At 50.2% G+C, this 17,396-nt stretch overlaps 5 protein-coding genes across 5 annotated transcripts; 1 reads left to right on the forward strand and 4 right to left on the reverse strand.

Moving 5' to 3' along the window:
* Window positions 1–876: 876 nt before the first annotated feature.
* On the reverse strand, window positions 877–2,065 carry BKA67DRAFT_319170 (uncharacterized protein). The gene has a single exon (XM_046096174.1). It carries the CDS (start codon window positions 1,996–1,998, stop codon window positions 1,099–1,101), a length of 900 nt encoding a protein of 299 aa, XP_045957659.1. The 5' UTR covers window positions 1,999–2,065; the 3' UTR covers window positions 877–1,098.
* Window positions 2,066–10,221: 8,156 nt separating this feature from the next.
* On the reverse strand, window positions 10,222–11,716 carry BKA67DRAFT_678749 (S-adenosyl-L-methionine-dependent methyltransferase; the record flags this gene model as incomplete). Its single annotated transcript, XM_046108859.1, has 7 exons — window positions 10,222–10,348; window positions 10,473–10,901; window positions 10,969–11,112; window positions 11,167–11,223; window positions 11,281–11,438; window positions 11,499–11,619; window positions 11,688–11,716. 7 exons carry the CDS (start codon window positions 11,714–11,716, stop codon window positions 10,222–10,224), a joined length of 1,065 nt encoding a protein of 354 aa, XP_045957660.1.
* Window positions 11,717–13,700: 1,984 nt separating this feature from the next.
* BKA67DRAFT_692587 (uncharacterized protein) lies at window positions 13,701–14,400 on the reverse strand (the record flags this gene model as incomplete). Its single annotated transcript, XM_046109214.1, has 1 exon — window positions 13,701–14,400. A coding segment is annotated over one exon (512 nt), but the record flags the coding sequence as incomplete, so codon positions are not given.
* Window positions 14,401–14,717: 317 nt separating this feature from the next.
* Window positions 14,718–15,284, reverse strand: BKA67DRAFT_537071 (uncharacterized protein; the record flags this gene model as incomplete). The annotated part of the gene is made up of 1 exon (XM_046100252.1): window positions 14,718–15,284. One exon carries the CDS (start codon window positions 15,282–15,284, stop codon window positions 14,718–14,720), a length of 567 nt encoding a protein of 188 aa, XP_045957662.1.
* Window positions 15,285–15,766: 482 nt separating this feature from the next.
* Window positions 15,767–16,746, forward strand: BKA67DRAFT_569367 (uncharacterized protein). Its single transcript, XM_046103109.1, has one exon. It carries the CDS (start codon window positions 16,202–16,204, stop codon window positions 16,604–16,606), a length of 405 nt encoding a protein of 134 aa, XP_045957663.1. The 5' UTR covers window positions 15,767–16,201; the 3' UTR covers window positions 16,607–16,746.
* The last annotated feature ends 650 nt before the right edge of the window (window positions 16,747–17,396 follow it).

Genomic DNA, 17,396 nt, shown 5'->3' on the forward strand with positions numbered 1-17,396 from the left:
GCTTCGATCGGTTGGACCAGAAAGACAATACGCCGCTTGGCTGCTGAACGGAATGCTGATTTACGTGATTACTATTGTCATATGATATCGGAGTTCTCCTCCTATCATCTTGTATATATTGATGAATCCGGATGCGACAGCCGTACCGGGCATCGACGAAAAGGATGGGCTCCGTCGGGCGTGACCCCTACTCAAAAAACCTGGTTCCATCGTGGCAAAAGGTACCAGATCCTCCCAGCATACGCGCAAGATGGTGTCATTTACGCGAAGATATACGACGGTACCACCGACAGTGCCGTGTTCGAAAGTTTCATTCGTGACCTGTTGCCTTTTTGTGGTAGATGGCCAGAGCCTAGATCTGTCCTCGTTATGGACAATGCACCGTTTCATCAACCGGACCAAATTGAGGAGATATGCAGGGAAGCTGGTGTCAAAGTGCTCTTCTTGCCGCCCTATTCTCCTGACCTGAACCCGATCGAGGAGCTCTTTGCTGAGCTAAAGGCATTTATCAAGCGGAATTGGTCGTCACATGTCGACCATTCCCAGGAAGGCTTTGTGGCGTTCTTACAGTGGTGCGTGGACATGGTGGGATCACGAGAATCAAGTGCTAGGGGCCACTTTCGGCATTCCGGAATATCTATTGATGAACCCTGAAGGAGAATGCGGAAGGAAGGGGGAATAACTGTTCTACAGTAGAGTCATCCATTACGCTGTTTCGCCCAAGCCTTAATATCACGAACAAATCGCTTAGCAATACCAATCTTCACGCCTCCATCCACAAGAAACTGATAATTCTGCTCTTCATACAGCTGTTCGAGATCATAACCGTGCTCTAGCGTCAAGTCCCACGCTTTGCTGAACTCATCTTTGAAGGCCTCGGTCTCTACCTGCGATCGTTGGAAGTCACGGTAGTCTGCACCGATGACATCCCTGGGCCCAGTCAGAGATACGGGGCTTAGAATAGTAGTGGAAGATCCGCCAGGCATAACATTAGTAATATGTATGGGGATCTGGCCTGTTGACACACGCTTTCGCTTGCGCTCCGCATGCTGCTGCTCCTCGGCATACAGTTGCCGACGGATCTCTTCAGGCATGTCGCTATGTCTCGTAAATGTGTTGCGCCTCTTCGATCCATTTGATGGTAGCTCTGAAGTTATGTGATTTCATTCTGTAGTGCTTCTTTGTTTCATGGTCTTGCCAGCAATGCGGGTCAAGATGACATGGCGGCCCAGGGCATCGCGTTATCTGGTATACAGCCACCCAGATGGTGGGCTTGCCGGATGACTCTTCAGCCTGTATCTGTGTCGCTCGGGCAGCCAGCATGGACTTGGTGGCAGAGGCCCGGGCCCGCCCACGCCCGCGTCCCTGAGCAGGAACATCATTTGATGGACCATCATCATCATTATCGACGTAGGCAAAGATCATCTCAAGTCTAATGGATCTACCATCTTCGAATTGCCGGCTCCAACCACGAATCTGCTTCTCGATGTCGACCCAACGGATGTCGAGGCAGTCGTGGTTTGTCACCAGATTTCGCACAGAGCGATCCTGCACAATGGCTACCACTTGCGTATCTTCAACATGCACGTTGCCGGGCAACTTCTTCGCCGCCAAGTTTTCTAGCTTTGGCTTCATGAACTTAATCCAGTAAGCTCCAGGGGCAAGTACGAGGTCCGGCTCGGTATTCTGAAACACCTTTTTCTTTCTGTACAGCATCTTCCATTCGATCGAGTAGTGGATGCAAGTCGGTATTTCATCATCGTAGGACTTATTCTTGTCCCAGTCCGCGAGTTGGAGAAGAGGCAAACTCGATCGGCCACATCGTTGCGTGCTACGGTCGCGGCTGCTGCGATCATTCGGCGGTTCATCATGAGGGTCAGCAAAGGGTTCATGCGACGCTTGAGAGCTCTCAGAGCCTTGTCGTGATTGGGAGCGAAGAAACTGGGGCCAGCCGCCCACTTCATCAAATGAAATAACCTGATCGTCAAAGTCAGCCATGTCGCAGCCACTTTATGCATGCAACGGTATCCTGGTGGGAGATCTGACGCTTCGCAATTCAATCTAGCATGATGGACGTACGCTAAGTCGTAGAATATTCCAGAAGAAACGCACTGAGCCAATTGCCCGAGCTTATTCTAGTCCACCCAACTATACCCCTCAGCAGAGTTCCAGTAGGTGCCTGCCCCCGCCCACCCTTAAGCACCGGTGGCTCCAGTGGACTACTGTAGTTTCAGGGCAAGTGCGAGCGCTAAGCCCTACGCAAGCCAGCATAGCACGTGGCAGCCCAGTCTTTGCGGCATGCGAACGCTGCAGACGAATCCATGGCAGTGGTGATGTACATAAAAAAGACCAAGAGAGAGGAGAATCGAAAGCAAAGTATGAAATGTATGTTCAGAGGGATCGCACGTTTCTTATAGCTTACTCCTTGCCTTAGGGTGGTTTGAAAGCCGCCAAAATAGGACAAGGAGTGGCCCAGAATTGGCCGTAATTAGGCACTGGATTGTACACAGTTCGCACTGTAGAAATTGGCACTGTGTAGCGCCAATAATGGACGTTGGGTGAACAACTTGTGCCCGACAAAGCGGAAGCCGTTTTCGTTACCTACTGTATGTACAGTGGTAGCGCTGGGGGACTGCGACGACGACGTGAAGAAACGTATCAGAAAACTTTTCCTTCTTTCTGCTGTTCTTTGCGACGAACACGGGAAGACCGGACGAATTGATTGGCGTGGCTGGAGGATCAGCCGACGCGAGGTGCGGGAGCTAAAATGGCTTCCGACGTGGAGGCGGAAATCGTGGTGGGGGTGTCAGACTCTATCGCGACGTCGACCAAACGAGCGACGCGAGCGACGACAGCCACTGCGGCGGCAGCGAGAACGACAAGACGAAGTGCCCCTGGAACTACGACAAACGATGACCCGAATGGAACTCGTGAAGACGGCGACCGGGTCGCCGGGGGACTTGCCCCTCAGAAAATGCTGGACATGCTGGTACTCTCAGCGCGACAAGGGAAAGAGATGAAGGCGGTGGTCATGCATCTGTCCAAAATCATTGAAGAAAGCAGCGACCGGCACAGGCAGGAGCTTAGCGCAATGAAACATCTGGTGGAACAGCTAACGACCGAACTGAAAAGCGTGCGGGAGGAACTGGAAGAGATCAAGGCCGGCCAGGCACTAATCGCAAGCACGCAGAAGAGCCCGCAAGCATCGTATGCAGACGTCGCGCGTACGCCGCCGACAAGCCAACCCACGAACGTGCGTTCTCTAGGCACAGGGAACACGACTCCTTCCAACTTCACGGACACACTATATTGCACGATCGACACCACAAGAGTAAGCGCGGACAGTGCGAACACATGGAACGCCGGAACGACAAGAGCAGCGGTAGAGAAAGAGATCCGATCGATGGAAGGGCACAAGGAGTGGAGATGCCGAGCGGTGACGATGGACCCAAAAAGGCCACAGAGAATCAAGATTGTTTGCCGAGACGAAAGCGAACACGAACTCGTTAAGAAAGCGGCCGAGAAGATGGTGACCGGCGGAGCAAGAGTGCTAAGAGATGAGTTGTACCCGATTAAGGTCGACAGCGTTAACCGGACTGCCGTGCTAGACGAGAACGGAAACATCCGCCAAGGGGCGGCAGAAGCGTTTGGACAGGAGAACGAAGCAACGGTGGCCAAGATCGCTTGGCTGAGCAAGAAAGAAGTGCCCAAAGCGTACGGATCCATGGTCGTCTACCTGACCAAGGCTGCAGACGCCCGAAGGATACTGGGAGAAGGCTTCTTCCACGCCGGAGGGGAGTCGGGCTACACGAGTGTGTTCGAGCGTCGCGAAGGCCCTGCTCAGTGCTACAACTGCCAGCGGGTTGGACACAAGTCATTCCAGTGCAAGAACAACCGGGTCTGCGGACGATGCGCCCAAGAAGGCCACGCACATAAGGAGTGCACCGAAGTGGTGCTCAGATGTGTCCCATGTGGCGGTCCGCACGAGTCGTTCAGCCGAAACTGTCCGAAGCTCTATCCTGTCCACCATGACTAAAGAGCTTCGGGTGGTGCAACTGAATGTGGGCCGACAGTCGACGGTGCAAGAGAGTCTGATGAATGACACGAGTATGAGGGAAGTATCGGTCGTGGCCATACAAGAACCACAAGCGAGAATGAAGGAGGGCAAGTTGGTGACGGTGCCGCGGGCACACTACGGGTGGACAAAGGTGGTGCCAACGGAGAACCGGGAAGGGAGATGGGCGATTCGGAGTGCGTTGTGGGTGAAGAAGGAGTTGGAAGCGGAACAGGTATCGATCGCGTCGCCAGACATGACCGGGGTGTTGATCAAGGTAGGGGAGAGAAAGGTGCTGGTCATCTCGGTGTATATACCGCCGACCGACCAGGATGCGCTTCGCGAAGCGTGCGATCTACTGCGGGTGGTGATAGACGAGGCACGACGTAGGCGAGGAGATATTGTAGACGTCATGCTGGTTGGGGACTTTAACCAGCATGATCAGTTGTGGGGAGGAGAGGAGGTGACGTTGGCTAGGCAAGGAGAAGCAGACCCGATCATCGACCTAATGAGCGACTGCTCCTTACAGAGTCTTCTGCCGCGGGGGACGAAGACGTGGGAGAAGGGCACGTCAGCGACGACGATTGATTTGGTGTTGGCCAGCAACGACCTGGCAACGCAGGTAGCGCACTGCACCACCTCGGAGGCAGACCACGGATCTGACCACCGGGCGATCGAGACAACGATAGACATGGACATGTCAGACCTCCGACCGAGAGAGCGACTGCTCCTTCGCAATGCACCGTGGAAGGAAATCAACAAGCGGATCGCGCACACACTAGAGACGTTGCCCGCCGGAGAAACAGTGCAACAAAAGACAGACTACCTAATGTCAGCAGTATCGGAAGCAGTACATGCGCTCACACCCAAGGCCAAAACATCACCCCACGCAAAGCGGTGGTGGACGTCGGACCTGACACAAATGCGATCAGTGTACACGTACTGGAGGAACAGGGCAAGAGCAGAGAGAAGGGCAAGTTGTTTCTCGCAGGCGCTGGAGGATACAGCCAAGGCCGCGGCCAAGCAATACCACACGAGCATTCGAGAACAGAAGAGAAAACACTGGGATGAGTTTCTTGCCGACGAGTCTAACATCTGGAACGCGGCCAAGTATCTGAAGTCGCAGGGTGGAACAGCATTTGACAAGATTCCTCAGCTGACGAAGCAAGATGGGAGTCAGACCAGCAACACGAACGAGCAAGCAGAGGAACTGCTGCGCTGTTTCTTCCCACCACTGCCCGGAGATATTGCAGACGAGGGGACAACAACAAGGAGGGGCGGTTCAGTCAGCATGCCTGACATCACGTCAGACGAGATTGAACGACAGTTGTTTGCGGCCAAACCCCGGAAGGCACCTGGTGAAGATGGCCTTCCAGCGGTAGTGTGGCAGCAGACATGGCCGGTTCTCAGGGACAGGATTGTAGCGCTTTTCAGACAATCGCTAGCCGAAGGTGTGCTCCCGCAGCAGTGGCGACATGCTAAAATTGTACCGCTCAAGAAACCAGGCAAGGAGGACTACACTGTTGCCAAAGCATGGCGTCCGATCTCATTGTTGTCGACCCTGGGCAAAGTGCTGGAGTCGGTCGTCGCGGAGAGGCTCTCGTATGTCGTAGAGGAGTACGGTCTATTACCTTCGAACCACTTTGGCGCGAGGAAGCGCAGATCGGCAGAACAGGCGGTGCTCCTGCTGCAAGAGTATATCTACAAGGCATGGCGACGACGACAGGTAGTGAGCCTGATCAGTTTTGACGTCAAGGGAGCGTATAATGGAGTGTGCAAGGAGCGACTCATCCAGAGGATGGAAGCTCGGGGCATACCAACAAGCCTGTCAAAGTGGATCGGTGCCTTCTGCTCTGACCGCACGGCCACGATTGAGATTAATGGGCGTACATCCGAGACCCATAGTCTGCCACAAGCAGGACTACCCCAGGGCTCCCCACTCTCGCCGATCCTGTTCCTGTTCTTCAATGCAGACTTGGTGCAACATCCCATCAACAAAGTTGGCGGATCTGTTGCCTTCGTTGATGACTACACAGCGTGGGTAGCGGGACCGACGGCCCAAGCAAATGAGGTGGGCATACGAGCGATCATTGACAGGGCTCTCGACTGGGAACGTCGCAGCGGAGCCACGTTCGAGGCAGACAAGACGGCGATTATCCATTTCAGTCGGAAGGCAGCCAGAGTGAACAGTAATCCTTTTCTGATCAAGTGCGAAAGGGTGTATCCGCAGGACAAGGTCAAGATCTTGGGGGTCACGATGGACTCTCAGCTACGGTACAGACTGCACATCGCACGAGTGTCGAGCAAAGCGCTGGAAGCAGCTATTGAGCTGCGACGGCTGAAGGGACTGCCACCGGCAACCGCCCGACAGTTATTCACAGCCATGGTAGCTCCGATCTTGGACTACGCATCGAACGTCTGGAGGTATGCCTGTGGTGATCGACTGATGCACGTTGTCAATAGAGTGCAGAGAGTCGGGGCTCAAGCAATAGTGGGCGCGTTCAGCAAGGTAGCCACAGCTGTCGGCGAGGTGGAGGCTCATATCCTGCCAGCTCGAAGTCGTTTCGCCAAGCGGGCAATCAAGCTCTGGATCGACATCCACACACTGCCGAGCAGCAACCCACTTCGGACGGCAGGGTTTCGGATGTTCACGCGGTTCATCTCACCGATGCAGCAACTTGCAGCAGACATGAAGGACGTGCCGATAAGCAGGCTAGAGACGATCGATGCCTACGCAGTGGAACCGTGGACTGAGCGGGTCGAGGTAACCACCGAGGAGAACGACAGAGCCATGGAGCTAGCCAGCGGGCAACGAGCAGTCCGCATCGCCGCCAGCAGCTCAGCCAAGAATGGTCTGGTCGGGTTTGGAGTGGCTATACGGCTTCCAGATATCGGCTGGGCCAAGACCAAGTTCATGCTACACTCTGTGACCCTCGGGACGAGGGAAGAACAGAATCCCTACACGGCAGAATTGGCCGCAATAGTACGAGGGCTGCGCAAGGTGCCACAACACATCCGGCAATGCGTGCTCATAGTGTTCACGAGCAACAAAGGTGCCGCACTGAGTCTTGGTCGACCCTGGCACCAGTCAGGCCAGAAAGATATTGCCGACTTCTACGCGTGCGTAAGCCAGCTTCGTAAACGGAGAAACAAAGTTATCGTCGTCTGGATGCCACAAGAGCAGAAAGAGAGCTACGGGGACGAGAATGTTGGCAATGACACGAATAACGATAACAGGAATGGGAACACCGCCCTAGCACGCCTGGCCAAAGAAGCTGCTCGCAAAGCTACCCTCCCCGGTAGCTCAGTACGGACACCACCATACCGGGCCAAATCAACGACATTAAACAATGCCAGAAAGACACAAAGTAGAACGCCAGTATTACCAGACAACGTCGGTGCATTCTCCAGACGGATTGACACTGCTTTACCCGGACGACACACTCGACTACTGTACGATGCATTGTCATGGAAAGAAGCCAGCATTCTAGTCCAGCTGCGGACAGGAATGGCCAGGCTCAACTATTATCTAGCTCAGATAGGCGCAGTCTCCTCGCCAGAGTGCGCCTGTGGACACGCAAAAGAGACCGTCGAGCATTTCGTTATGCACTGCCCCAAGTGGACAGCCTATCGCAAAGAGTTACTTCAGTATACGCAAGACCGAAGAGGAAGCATCTCGTTCTTCCTGGGTGGGAAGACACACCGTGATGTCGATAAATGGACGCCAGATCTTGAGGCAGTTCGAGCCACAATTAGATTTGCAGTCGCCACAAGACGGTTACAGCTGACGGTGGGGGAGAGCAGTGATTCGGCATAGAAAGGACAAAATCATGTATAGTAGCAAAGGCATCTCAAACACATACTAACCCAGCATGTCGCGCTTCAGTCGCCGAGGATAGGACTCTGAACACTTGGAGGAATCAACTTCAAGCAGAAATGCTGCATACTAACCACTAACAGTATCAACAGGGATGTCACGACAGAGAAATGGATTGAGACAGAAATGGAACTGACCATGAGTATGGGCTCAAGTCGGAGTGATGACGGAAGCTTGGGTAGCGTTTTTGTACTATAGCGTTAGTTGCCCTCTAGGGGAATAGCCCGGGCGTAATAAACGTGTGTGTGTGTGTGTGTGTGTATGTACAGTACACCACCACAACATATTGCTACATGAATACTACGACAATACTCGATCCAGAAACGGGTCTCGCGAGAAACAAATTCATGTTCTTAATGCGGAAACCAACTTCGTTATTGGATGTAATCGAGATCTAGCAAAGTATTTATTGCATGTCTTCCGGTTTATGATCTCAAATATCCACATATGAATCGTAAAGTAAGAACACGACCAAGTGAGAGCAAGTGAATTTTGCAGAGATCCCATATATATAGGTTGCTGGCATGCATGATGATGCTTTATGCTCAGATCATCTTTAAATAACCAGGGGTTAACTGTGTTCAAGTGTTATAGCGGCGATAGACAGGAGACATGATGCGAGGCCAGAAGAAGTTGTCGGATTTCAATAAACTTGTTTGCAACTCTCTTCATGTGTCATGTTCGGACAATGATTCTGATTATTCTTAAGTCCAAAGAGCCATCCGTGAGAAGAACCGAAAAGCTCCGCAAGGTAGCCCCCCAAGCAGCGATCTAGAACAAGCACAGGCAGACTATTCTAGCACGGCACATTATGGATTTGACAGAGCGCTCGAGCATCCCATTGTAAGACAAATTCTGATGCATTGTACAGATCAATGCCTACAGAGAGGAGCCTCCTTGACGACCGGGCTAAGAACCAGACCATGAGGAATTTTCTCGCGCCGACTGCTTCTGGCTGGGTTTGGATTAGTCACCACATATCGCCGGAACAACCTTATGAAGATAACTGTAGCGGTGCATGACGTGACAGATTGCCCAGCCATAACTCAGCGTTTCGGTCTTGCGCTTGTCTCTAACTGTTCATGCGAGCTGATAGTTATGGTTGGTTGGGTATTGAAATTAGTTGCATGGAGTTGACATTAGTGCTGTGTGTGCGAAGAGGTTGGTGCTCTCAACGCAAGGCGCATGGCCTGGCGGCGGGTTGTGGACATTGCACCTGAGTATGTCAGACGAGCACAGTCCGACTTGGCTTCCCGATACAAAGCAAGTCTCAATAGTGAGTCTCAGAACCTCAATTTTGCGTGATATGAATGCACGAATCACTGACTTGTGGATACCACTCCGGCGATCACCCTTGAGATCTCATGACTGGGTGTAGTATCGTGGCCGTCAACGGGCAGCGGTGTGAATATTGGCACGGTTCGGCGGTTCTCGTGTTGATCCCAAGACCCCGAAAAGGGAGTTAGAAAAGTCGATGCCGACAGGACCTTGGTAAAATTTCCCTCTTGAGTCATCTGGTGGATGGCTCCCAAGAACACTTTCACTGGAAAACTCGAAGCCGGCGGTGGTCTGGCGGGAATGGTGCGCTTCGGACTCTGGAAGACCTTGGGAGCTACGTATTGGCACGCCTACCCTGGGTCTCCGTTTGGGTGCGGCCACGTGGAGATGGGTTTCCTGTACAGGTGTTTTGGGATGAAAATGAGCACAATTACGTCGGACGTAATGGGATGTGTAGGAAGTCCCTGCGTATCAGCTATGCAGAGATGGCGAGGTTACTCATGTGTCCTCACGAAAGCTTCTTTATCAGTGAAAGTTGATTTCGCGTCACGAGTCCTACATTTTTCTATCTATTTGCCGGAAAAGTAAAGGGTCCATGATGATGTCTAGTAGTTCTTCTGTTGTGTTAGGAAGCAAAGCCATGATGAGTAGTGCTTGGTCACGGGGAAATCTTTGAGAAGCGTGTAGAGCGAAAAATGGTGCCTTTTAAAGTCACGACACGAGGATGGTGATTGGCTGTTGTACCACTATGGATTGTTGCGAAACTTCCATGCAAAAAAGAGCACAAAGACATCAACGTGTCTGGCCCTGACTTTGAGAAAACGGTGGGTTAGTATCTTGCCGAGGCCGAGCCTGAGCCAATCATAGTTCGTGACATATCCAAAAGTCTTGAGATTGTCTGCACCAAAGCATAGAGTAGATTGTTCAGGATAAAATACGATAGGAAGCATCCGTATAGACAAAAGAATCTCCAATTTTTGATCAAACCCTCGTTTGGGCTCTACCTGTGAGCTCAGACAACTCCGTGAGGCCCATTCTCAGTCTCTATTTCATCGAGATCAATAATGCCACCACCACCAACTCCTTCGCCGCCGCCTCCTCCTCCTACTGGCCCAGCTATAACTGGGCGTGGCTGGGCTCTTTCATATCAAGCATGTCGACAGGTCGGGATGTTCATCACTCTGATGGTCTCCTGGCAGTGTGAATGAACCTTCCCAGTTAGCTTTGGTACTCTACCGCGTAAGTCACCATGAATTTACTCACATACGGCAGTGCGCTCTCTTAGATTCAGTGCGAAGTTCTTGTTCGACACCCTGAACAAGGGCAGTGACCTGTTCTTTGGTGAATTGCCTGTATCGAGTGAGAGGCGCCATGCTCAATGCTTCCATGCCCCTGCATGTGATTGCTGCGGTTTGGAAGAATGTTCCGGCCTCCTTAAAGTTTTTATCGCGGGGCCATGGATGGCATGGGATTTCTTTAATGTTGCACCTTATGTCAACGAATCCTGCTTCCTCGAACCAGGACTTTGGTGATGATTTAAGGCTAATAGGCTGTCCAGCATCTTCGTAAGCCAAGTTGACTTCATTGAACCACAGCCGGAATTTTGAATCCGATGGTAAACTGTTGTCATCACTCAAGGGTTCCCAATCAATTTCCACGTGTTCGATTACACCTTCGCCGGGCTTCAAATATCTGCAAGGGGAGTTGGAATTAGGTTAGCATTTGTACAAACATCAGCTTTAGGCAGAAGCCAGCGTACTGAAGAGCATTTTTGTATAAGCCACACCAGTCCCGGATACTTCCTGATAACATTCTAATGTGAATGAGATCAACAGAGTCTGACTCCATATCCCATTGGCGCTCTTCGATATCTTGGCGCTTGAACACGGTATTGGGTGGGATGCTTCGCTCAGATCAGCCTTTGGATGTTTGCACATTCTAAGTCGATTTTGTTTACCTTTCCGGTTGCCAAAAGTTCAAGTCTAGCCCAATGACTATGCCATCTGGGTACTTGCTGTGTCATTGTCAGCCCTTGATCATAAACACTCGAATTCCACTAAGTTCAATTTACGCAGCCATATCCATTGCCCAAATTCCGGTGCCGCATCCTAAGTCGAGGATCAATGGTTTTCCTGTATGAAGTCGAGCTTCATGTAGGCCGTGCGTCGTATCTGGCTTACGCATGATGCAGAAAAGTTCATGCATCATGTCCATTCGATCCTGTTCCTCCTATGTGCGGGTCAGTATTGAGAGGTGACCAGCTCTGGGCAAAGAGGAAGGAGTTTCTACTTTGTCTACGGGAAGCATGTTGCGCCCGGTGCAGAAATTTCCATAGTACCGGCCGTTTTCCAAAAACCATGGCTTCTGTTCATGTGGTTGAAGGCTTTGATCCGGTAGAGCAGATGCCTTGCTAAGATAAAAAATCCAGTAGCTTAGCACATATCATCACGGCAAAGTTTTGGTGTAGATTTAGCTTACTTGAGTGGGCCGAGAGTGTTGTCAGACATCATTCGTGTCTGTGCCGAGAGTACAATGATTTAAGAGAGAAGGTCAGTTTCAGTACAAGATCAAAGCGACATGAAACCAGAGCTTGTAATATTGATCTGACGTCAAATTTGTAGAAGGATTTGTTGGCTTATGAATGATCTCAATGATGGAGGAAGAGACTGCCACTGGCTGATACAATCTAAACTTAAAGAACACGTTGCATCAGCCTAGACAAGGATATTCAGCTCAGGATTCATCAAAGTGAGTACCTGTAGTTTTGTTTTAACCAAGTAATAAGAGTAGGGAGTGAGTCTACGACGTTGCAGCGTGTCGAGATCACCTAGCATGCAGCGTCGTTTTGCAGGAGAAGATGCAATTTCTTGGCAACACAGGGACCAACGAAAGAGTTACCTGCTCCAGTCAAGCCATAGAAACCTTGCATGATCAGGAAAAGATAGCGGAGTGCTTGTACTGACGTACATATACTAGCCACGGAGTTTATTTAGTGCCTTCAACAATTCAATAGTGCTAGGAAGGGAGTTAGATATTGCCAACACGACTAGCTATGCCAGCTTCCAGCAAGTACTGCAACCTCTGTGGTTCCTGCACCAGTCATGCTCTTAATATGAGCTACAAAAAAGATCCCACCCAATGAGGGCCTTAATTTAACGAACTATTCTGTCCAAAGGCCCTATATTACTTTTTTATTCCTCCATCAACCACGTAACGTGAGAAATGCAGTTTATGCCTCGTGAAGTAGCTGGGTCCCTTGCCGTTGGGCTCAGCAGTCCATCAACCTGGTCCAGCCTCCATCTGTCACCGGAAGCATGAAGTGCGAGAGGTAGAGTTCGTAGTACATCAATCATAGCGAGATTGCAGTCGGAGATATCCGGTATGTGAGCTTTAATCTCGGTCAAGGATTCAGAACAGTCTCGTACAGTCTAAAGTCGTGTGGAAGACATCTAAAGTTACACTGCAGAACGGAAAGACAATCTCGGTGCTCACCCTAGTTAACCGCCCGTCTCCAGAACATCCTTGATCACTGCATGTATCCATAATCTCCCTCATAAAACAAGGGTATAGCACCCTCAGATGAATAGGTTCTGCCACATTAGCCATGGTCCCACCCACCAATAGAGGTAACGTTATTACTTGGCGCAGGCGTTGCGTAAGGTCGTCTACGATTTGATCATCATAGTGCCATGTCACTCCGTTGAAACAACTTAGTAAATTTAGTAAATCGCTTCCTCTGGAGAAGGTCCCCAACCTATTCATTATCACCTAATCTATTCGAATCGCTCATTTGGTTGCGAAATGAGGAAATATTAAGTATCATATTTTTGGAGTTCGACATGCTGCCAGAATCAGAGCAAACAAGGACGGACCAACAAAATAGGAGAAACCAGAACCTGCAGGAGTGTGGCATGCTGCTACTTGTTCTGTAGTCTTCAGCTTGGCTATTTGGTTCTTCTTTTCATACTAGCTCTATTCTACCTTCCTCTTTCAAGAGCCTAATTGGTCTGGAAAGAGCTTTGTCATGATCTAAGTCTGCTTGCTTGTGCTGCCCGACTTCTCGCAGAACTACGCCGGTATGTTCAATAATCTTCCTCGCACACTAAGCTCTTTTCAGAAGCTTGCAGCGAAGCAGGCGCAGGCGTTGGTAAGCAAAGTGAAAGTACAGCTCCTGGATCGTGGCTTCCTGCGCCTACCTCAAACTCCACTTGGCCGGTCTAGGCATTCTGATAGGAGCGAGGTAAATTGATTCCCGTTTCGCCCGTATATCCCGGATATAGATCCCTGACAGAAACAAGATGAAACCTACATGGGATGTTGACTTGCCCTAAGATCACTCTGAACTTTAAATTAGAAATTGCAGTCCGAAGTAAGTTCGCAGCTGTCACTTTTAGCACTACGCCGAATTAGAACACTGGAATTCAGTACTCTGATACAGCGTAGATTTACACAGGTGTGCCTATACTCCGTCGACCACTCTTATCGACTCACTCAGATTTGGCCGAAATGCCAGTGCGTGACGATATCGGTATTTGGCAGGGAATCGAATAAATACGCTTCCAAGTCGAAAAAGAGCTCTGGAGTCTGATCAATCCTCCATGGCAAATAGGGGCTCGCAACCTCTTCTGTCCCAAACATGCTGTCACTGTTTTGTGGATATGTTGTCTCGTCGACCGCTGTCATAGTCTTTTCCTCGGTTGGGCTGAAGTCAATCCAATAGACAGGATCAAGCAAACCCGTATCCATGTTATTGTTGTTGTTGTTGTTGTTGTTGTTGTTGCTGCTGCTGTTGCTTGATGGAGAGGTGAAATGGACGACAAGACGGAGATGCATGTCAAGTCGGCAGAGTTAGTGGAAAGAAGAAGAAAAGAACGAAGCCAGCGAGGAAAGGTCGGCGGCGTCCCATTTATATCCAGAGGGCCCTCCTCATTTCCAACCTTGCTAAGAGTCAAGCTCGGTGCACTGCTATGTTGCCCGTCTAGTTGCTGACCCGTCCTCCTTTGGATATGCTCCTCTTTGGCGCGAAGAGGTCGTGTCCACCCAAGAGAGCTCTCAGACGCGATTGGTCGTTTGTTTGTCTGCCTGTCAGTTGAGTTACTGGTAGAAAAGGTGTCATTGGCATGAATGCCTGTACTGGAGCTGACACGATCGAAAGTCACTGATGTGGTGTCATCAGCCGAAGTATTTTCCGACGGTCGCTGTGATCTGGAGTGAGACGAAAGAGCCTTGCTCTCGGATATCAGCCGGTCAGCCGCAATATGCTGTCACGAAGACCTTCTTTTCCAGCAAACATAAGAGAAGATTGAAGAAGAATTGCCACCATTGGTTGGAGATGAAACTGATGGGTTGGCCTGAACTGAGGAATCGACTGATCGTTTGTCTCTATGGCCGTGGTTTCTCCTGAGCGAATTCCAGTACCTGACTGCATTGCATAGGCAGTGTCATCTATGAACATCTGCTCGATCATGATAAAGTGGGTTGATATCCTTGAGTGTCATCTCCCGAATCTTAGTTCGAAGATAATGCAAGCCCGTTGGCTATAGACAGGAACATCTGATGTCCAGCAATAGATATTGTAGCATTCATAGGATTTCTGCCGTCAGGCTTGTCCTCAGGATGGTGGGCATACGACTGGGATATCTGTACATGGCCCAGGTTCTGGTATCTGTCCAACAAGGTCGCCAACGGTGCGGCGTGCATCAGAAATCGTTCCCACATTGTTTCTTGGCAGAATGCCTCTTGGTATCTTTTGAAGAATCTCTCTGTAGCGGATGGCTTGTACAAGAGCGGATGTGGGCGTAGAGCCGAGGTGAACGCGGCGAGAGACATGGCTCGTTGTGGATAGAATACCTCGAAGGTCAGATGAATTTCTCGTACGTGCAACCGTAGATCGGTTTCCGACAGTCTAATGAGACTTTGTATCCCGAGATAGTTAGGTCCTACGTTGAGGCACTTGAAGGAAATGGAATTGCAGACGCGCATGAGCTTCTTGCAGACCCGCCGACATGACAAGACCTCGTGGTGTGCCAGTTCACCAATGATCAGGAGTAAGATTTCGTCTGCAAGAAGCTGCATGACCGCCGAAGAAACAAATGAAATGGCTTGGTGGAAAGTGCATGTACGGTGTGAAAGGGCTTGATTGTCATCTAGCGCCGTTGCTCATATATTGATGGTAAACGATTATAAAATCTGAGAGAAGAAGGGGGGCGGAAGTAGAGACTCATCGAGTTGTCATAAGTTACGTGAATGTGACGAAGAACTGAGAAGTTCATTGTCCCTGTGCCTTGGGGATTGGCTTGCTACAGTTGCCTTCGTGCACTGGTTTGGTACAGGTTCCGCAAATTATCTTTCCACAACGGTAATTTCTGCCATGAAAGGAGAAGCAATCTCCACACTGGGGAACTCGGGGTTCCCGGCGTAGACGGTACGACGTCATGGAGTGTGCAAAATCCAAACTTTCCCAAATCATACGACTTCCACAATGGTTTGTAGTTTATGCACCATCGCTGACGTCGGCGCTAGTGAGCAACTGCTCTGAAAGTGGGCCTTAAAAAGTAAGCGTACACGGACTTAGTGGTTGCAATAAGACTGATTTTGCTGCCGCGCTTTCATACCGTACTCGAGAGCAGCATCCATGCATGCACAGCACATTGAGCGAAACTACCCATTTGGAATTGGCAGCCAGGCGCCAATCACTCTTCAGTACTTACGTTCTCTTCAGTCTTAGAAGATCCCACCAATTTTACTCTTATTCTTTTGCCTTCTTTAAAAAGGGGCTAATTTTGGAAAGGCAGTGTTAGCACTAATCACTGCAAGATCAAGAGCCTTGACGTCACTCTCTCGTTTATGACAGTCACCATGTTGACGGCTCATGATACCATGATTCCCGAATGACTTGGTTTGCTTCACTCAGTTGACATCTAAGAACGATTCCTGGACGATTCCTCCCCAATCCACCGAGTTGCACTTAGAAAGATACTTCCCAGGCTCAAATGCCGTCTCTCATGCCCTTCCGCACCGCACTGCGCACGCCAGCTACAGCGCACATTTTACCTATGCGCTGTACCCAGAGTTTCCAAACTTCGCAAACAACATGCATGGCCTATAAAGACGATCAGAACCGGGAATCACTTAAACCAAAAGCGCACGACAACACAATATCTGGAACAGACGACGAAGCAGCCGCCAACGAGGATGCGGCCTTCAACCCAGAGAAGACATCACCGGAGACTGCGAAGGACACCATGGGCAAAGGTGGTGGTGTTGGTAATCCGCTAGAGTTTAGCCCAGCCAATAAGGAAATGGCTCGGGGAGGTCAGGGCCATGCGGATGGTAAGCCTCAGGCCGGCGACAACAGTAAAAGCAGCGGTGGCAGCAGCACCTCGAAGGGTAAATAACGTTAAGAGACCTAGTGTTGAGTGTTAGTGTTTAAAAGAGGACGCTTTTGTTCAAGAGTAAAGCAGAGGACTGTTCGCGACGTCATTCCGTCTGTTTTGCATTGTAAAACATTCCATTAAGAGATGGGATATGATACCTGTTCTATACAACATCATTACGACCACATCATGTCGGAGAAATGGCGGTCATGGCTACTTCATGAGCGCGCGCATACACGTGATGTATTGATTTGCATATTCTGCCCGCAAGGATCAGAGGTGCCTTCCCATATATATATATATGTATATCTGCAGTAGTGATTTACAGCAGTCTTCCGGATGAGATATTGGGTGCGGTTGGACCATATTGCCAAAGATCCTCGTTCCAATAGGCGTCACCGTACGCTATATTCCAACCAACTACTCCACAGGAGGTGGTGAGTCGCGTCGATACAAATGCACCCCACGACAAACGTTGTTAATGACAAGATTGGATCACGCTCAAGACTCGTTTCCATCGTTTATCTATGACATATGCTTTAACTTAACACGTGGAAAATCTGAAGGCAACTATCTTCGCACCGTGATCTTTCGCAGCATTTTCTTCGACACATAGGACATCTTAAATTCTCGTCTATTCTGGCTGATTCCAAACAATCATTGCACAATATGTGGCCTAGTCTTGCGTAGGAGACTTGTGTCCGGAAGTACCGTTGAGGGAACTCACCACAACATCGAGGTCTTGCTGATTTCTCGAGTGGACCCAAGCAGATCTTGTAGGGTTCATCCAGACCGTAGACTGACAAAATTT

Source organism: Truncatella angustata (assembly GCF_020726525.1).
Source record: "Truncatella angustata strain MPI-SDFR-AT-0073 chromosome Unknown BKA67scaffold_5, whole genome shotgun sequence".
NCBI classification, from domain to species: domain Eukaryota; kingdom Fungi; phylum Ascomycota; class Sordariomycetes; order Amphisphaeriales; family Sporocadaceae; genus Truncatella; species Truncatella angustata.

Coding starts and splice junctions, on each gene's coding strand:
- BKA67DRAFT_319170 (XM_046096174.1), bottom strand. CDS start 1,998: ATGGCTGACTTTGACGATCAGGTTATTTCATTTGATGAAGTGGGCGGC.
- BKA67DRAFT_569367 (XM_046103109.1), top strand. CDS start 16,202: ATGCCGTCTCTCATGCCCTTCCGCACCGCACTGCGCACGCCAGCTACA.